The sequence below is a fragment of the Cucurbita moschata genome, unplaced genomic scaffold, assembly GCF_002738365.1.
Source record: "Cucurbita moschata cultivar Rifu unplaced genomic scaffold, Cmos_1.0 Cmo_Scf00023, whole genome shotgun sequence".
NCBI lineage: Eukaryota > Viridiplantae > Streptophyta > Magnoliopsida > Cucurbitales > Cucurbitaceae > Cucurbita > Cucurbita moschata.
In genome coordinates this window covers 2,885,353-2,889,483 of record NW_019268539.1, presented here as the reverse complement: position 1 = coordinate 2,889,483, position 4,131 = coordinate 2,885,353, and the positions used below count along the sequence as shown (strand labels likewise).

Genomic DNA, 4,131 nt, shown 5'->3' with positions numbered 1-4,131 from the left:
AAAAAAAAAAAAAAAAAAAAAACTTACTAGATAAATTAGTAGAGATTTGTTTTTTTTTTTTTAATAAAAGGACGTTGGGCCAATTCCGGGCTTTTTATTTTGGGCTAGGAATTAAAATTGGGCCGTGAAAGTACGGATCAAGCCCTCTATTATAGTGGGCCTATTGAAAGTGGGCTTATTACTAATTTAAAAAAAAAAAAAAAAACCAAAAAATTTGCGGCGGTGGAATCTTAATCTGATGGCGTTGGCTAGCACTTACTCCATTGGTCGGATCAACTTCCTTCGTCTTCCCCTCTTCGCCACTGCTGCTACTGCTCCTCATTCTCAGAGCTCTCAATTTCTCAGAGCCACCTGCCTCTTCTCGTAAGCTCCCTCTCTCTCATTTCTTATCGCTACGTTGCCTTTTGCCGTCAAATTCTGTAGAGTTTCTTCTTTGTTTCCTTTGTGTAATGCTTTTGTTCTCTTTACAAGCATTTTTTAATCCGAAAATCCACGGCAAGAAACTAACATAAGTTTCGAATTACTGCTCTCTGGTGGTTAAACCTCGATCCATTGTTGAGTTATTTGTTGTATTTGGTGTAGTTTCGATGAATTTGCTTTGCATGTCCACTTTGATTCATCGGTTTTCATTACTAATGTAGTTATGTAAAAAAAATTCAATTATCATATATGGATGGGAAAATAATGGTTGAAAACGGATGTTCTGCTGTAAAAAATCTGATATTCTAGCAGACCGATAATTTAATCGAGCTTGTGTTTGAAGCTATTGATCAATCTGGTATAAGTTGAGAAGGTGATGAAATGTAACCCTCAGAATTGTTATAGATGCTAATTACAAATTACAATCTGAAATGATGATGTAATTCAGTTTGTTTGAGCATTGGTTGAATGTCTACGAATGTGAGCTGTGGGTCTTTTGAGGTTCGATTAGAAGGAAGTTCACATGGTTTTCTTTTTGTGAGTAAGGGTTTGATTGGGCTTGTAGATAAAAGCTTTGATACCATGCCAAGTTTCAACGAATTTACTAAGTGATTCTACTTCATTCGGTCAGTTTTGTAAAATGCACATGTAATTCATTGATTGATGAACTTGTAGGGCAGAGAAAGAAAGAAGTCGGGTGTGTCAATTTTATAGAATCTGAAAATTTGGTAAATCAGTGATTCGTGTGCCTATCTTGGTTGCTTACAACTTCTTTATTATTTTCTTTAACATTGTCATCATTGTTTGCGGAATTAATGTTGCAGTAGAAAACTGTCAACTTCCTTGGCCATGGACGGTTCAAAGATAAGTGCAGTTGTTGAGGAGTTTCCATCTGGGATTGATCCAGCAACTGAGGAAGAATATGTAGAACAGTCCAAATTACTTGAAGAATTCACAAAAATTCCTAACTTTGATAAGGCATGGACGTTTAAGTCTGATAGTGGTATGATTTCCATTGTTTTTGCTAGTGCATTTTCCACATGTGTGCGGTTGTGCCTTTTGTCACAAAGTTATGTGCCTGGCCATGTTAGTTCTATTTCAACACGACATTTTTAACAGGAGACTCCGTGGTAACGTTTTCAATTAGCCAAGCAAATCTTCTAGCAAATAAGAAGAGAAAATATACTTTGTCAGCTCACATTTCCGAGGGAAATGACGACAGTGAAGTAAACTTTAAATGGACGCCATTCCCTGTTGAAATGGTTGGAATCTCTACAATAGTGCCATCGCCAGCAGGCTCAAAATTTCTTGCAGTTCGTAATCCTGAAAATGATTCTCCAGTTCAATTGGAAATTTGGAGTGCAGGTCAACTTGAAAAGGAGTTTCACATCCCCCAATCTGTTCATGGCTCAATATATACTGATGGATGGTAATGACTCGGTTGTACATCTTTTTAATTGTGAATTTTATGTTAAATCAACGTAGACTTTGTAATTATCATTTTCACTCTCTTGTGTCTCTTAAAATAAAGGAGAGAAAAAAAAAAAGCGATATTCTTTCTTTACACTTCCTTGGATAAAAGTTATTCATCAACATGTACTAATTTTGCTGGTGAGTGGCTCTATAGCATCTGTAATATCAGAAGTAGCAAGAACTGAGTCATAATGGTATATGGCTGGTTGTTTTTGGTAAATAGTTTATATCTCAGGATCATCGACCACTAGATGTGAATTTCTATTTTCTTTTTATATTATAGGTTCGAGGGAATCTCTTGGAACTCAAATGAAACTTACATTGCTTATATTGCGGAGGAACCTTCTCCCTCCAAACCAACGTTTACTCTTTCTGGATATCAAAAAGGTTGCTCAACAGACAAGGATTCTACCAATTGGAAAGGTCAAGGGGATTTTAAGGAAGAATGGGGGGAAGCTTATGCAGGTAAAAGGCAGCCTGCTCTCTTTGTCGTCAATATTGACAGGTGTGGTTCAACTGTTTCCTGTATTCATATTGACAAAATAAGGTACATTTTAAAAATTTGAAAACTTCGTTGAGTATTCTTTTTTTTTTTTGTTCTTTAACAGTGGAGAGGTAAAGCATGTGAAAATAAGCGAGCATTCTTTGAGTTTGGGTCAAGTTGTATGGGCTCCATCTATTGGCGAGCATCAATATTTGGTTTTTGTTGGATGGTCACCAGAGCCTCGAAAACTTGGTATGATCTACTGTTATAATCGGCCTTGTGCATTATATGCAGTTAAGGCCCCGGAGTTTGGATCAGAAGTCAATGAACATAAACTCAAGTGCGTTATACATTTTCTCTTCTCCTGATGATGGATTTTTTCTAATATCATTACAGTCGGAACATTCTAAATCTTTCAATGTTGTCCAGAGATGAATCAAAAGAGGATTTTCCCATCTATAATCTAACTCAGAACATAAGCAGTGCCTTCTCTCCTCGGTTCAGGTATATTTTTATCTCATTGCCTTCTGTTGTTTGTTTGCTTAAATTATTCTTCTTTTTCCTCTTTCTTACTAGCATCCACATCTAATACAGTACCTTATAACTTCTGTAAATTCTTCTTCAAATTTGAATGAAAAATATAAGTGGCTACAGGCCACTTTGATATATATAATGAGCGGAGGCTAAAATCGTACTCTATTTCTGTTCAACTGTTTGCATGCGTTTCTAGTTCCAGAACTCTTTACAACCCTAGTGAGCATGACGCAACTTCTTTTGTGTTGTGATTTTAAAAATTTTATTTATTACATTAGGGAATATCAAGCGCGTTTTAATAGATAAATAACAGGTTAAGGCTGTTGAGTTAAATAACAGGTTAAGGCTGTATGTCATTTAATCATATTCCTCTTTTTAATTACATCTATATTGTTGCTTTAGAAGGTATTTCATGCTTATGGCATCAATTTAGACCATTTTATTTGATGTGTACATACTTCCCATCGATCAATTTTTCTAACTACTCTTATTGTTCATCGATTATCATGGAACCTTTATTTTATTGGCATGTCTATTCACTAACGCAAAAGATGAGCAGTAGCATCGTAACTGATTTATGAATGTTAATGTCTTCCAGCCCAGATGGAAAGTCACTTGTATTTTTATCTGCACACTCTTCTGTGAACACTGGCGCCCATTCCGCAACAAATTCTCTTCACAGAATCGACTGGCCTAGAGATGGGAAACTTAGTTTTAGTGAAACTATTGTTGATGTGGTGAGGTCTTGCATGCCTTTTTCTTTTCTAAATATAAAATTAATGATTAACGTGAAAATCCGTTGGCCAATTGATTTTCTTTGAACTAGTTTCTTCTGTGTGATGGTGTAACTGTACATGTTACAAATATTAGGGCATGGGTCAAATAGGTGTCGCACATGTGTGGGTGCTTTGAGAATGAAATACATATAAAATATTGTCTTTAAATTTCCAATTTTTTGTTAAGATGTTCAACCATTAAGAAAATTGATATGCTAGCTTGGCTATCAAGAATACTTTGACATAAAATATTGTATCTTAAAAGCTTAAAGCATCATATTAACCTAAGCATAACTTAACTAATTAAGACGTATACTCTTAACCAAAGAAGTTAGTGGTTGAAATTCCTACGTGTTGGACTCAAATGCAATTTTTTTGCATGAGAATCACTAAAATGTATAAGAGTTCATTTTTGTGTGAGGCTGTTTTTTTTTTTTTTTTTTT

The 4,131-nt window shown here is 35.2% G+C and overlaps 1 protein-coding gene across 2 annotated transcripts in view; it reads left to right on the top strand.

Annotated features, from left to right (window-relative positions):
* Window positions 1-215: 215 nt before the first annotated feature.
* LOC111460152 (acylamino-acid-releasing enzyme) overlaps window positions 216-4,131 on the top strand; it is a 9,362-nt gene continuing 5,446 nt past the window's right edge. Inside the window, exons 1-7 of one of the 2 annotated variants that reach the window (XM_023103277.1) lie at window positions 216-363; window positions 1,245-1,423; window positions 1,540-1,849; window positions 2,177-2,398; window positions 2,502-2,717; window positions 2,807-2,881; window positions 3,510-3,648. In XM_023103277.1, coding sequence (XP_022959045.1) covers window positions 239-363; window positions 1,245-1,423; window positions 1,540-1,849; window positions 2,177-2,398; window positions 2,502-2,717; window positions 2,807-2,881; window positions 3,510-3,648 — 1,266 coding nt within the window. In that variant the 5' untranslated portion in view covers window positions 216-238. Of the gene's footprint in view, window positions 364-1,112; window positions 1,149-1,244; window positions 1,424-1,539; window positions 1,850-2,176; window positions 2,399-2,501; window positions 2,718-2,806; window positions 2,882-3,509; window positions 3,649-4,131 lie in introns of those variants that run through there. The other variant, XM_023103278.1, reaches the window with a different exon arrangement.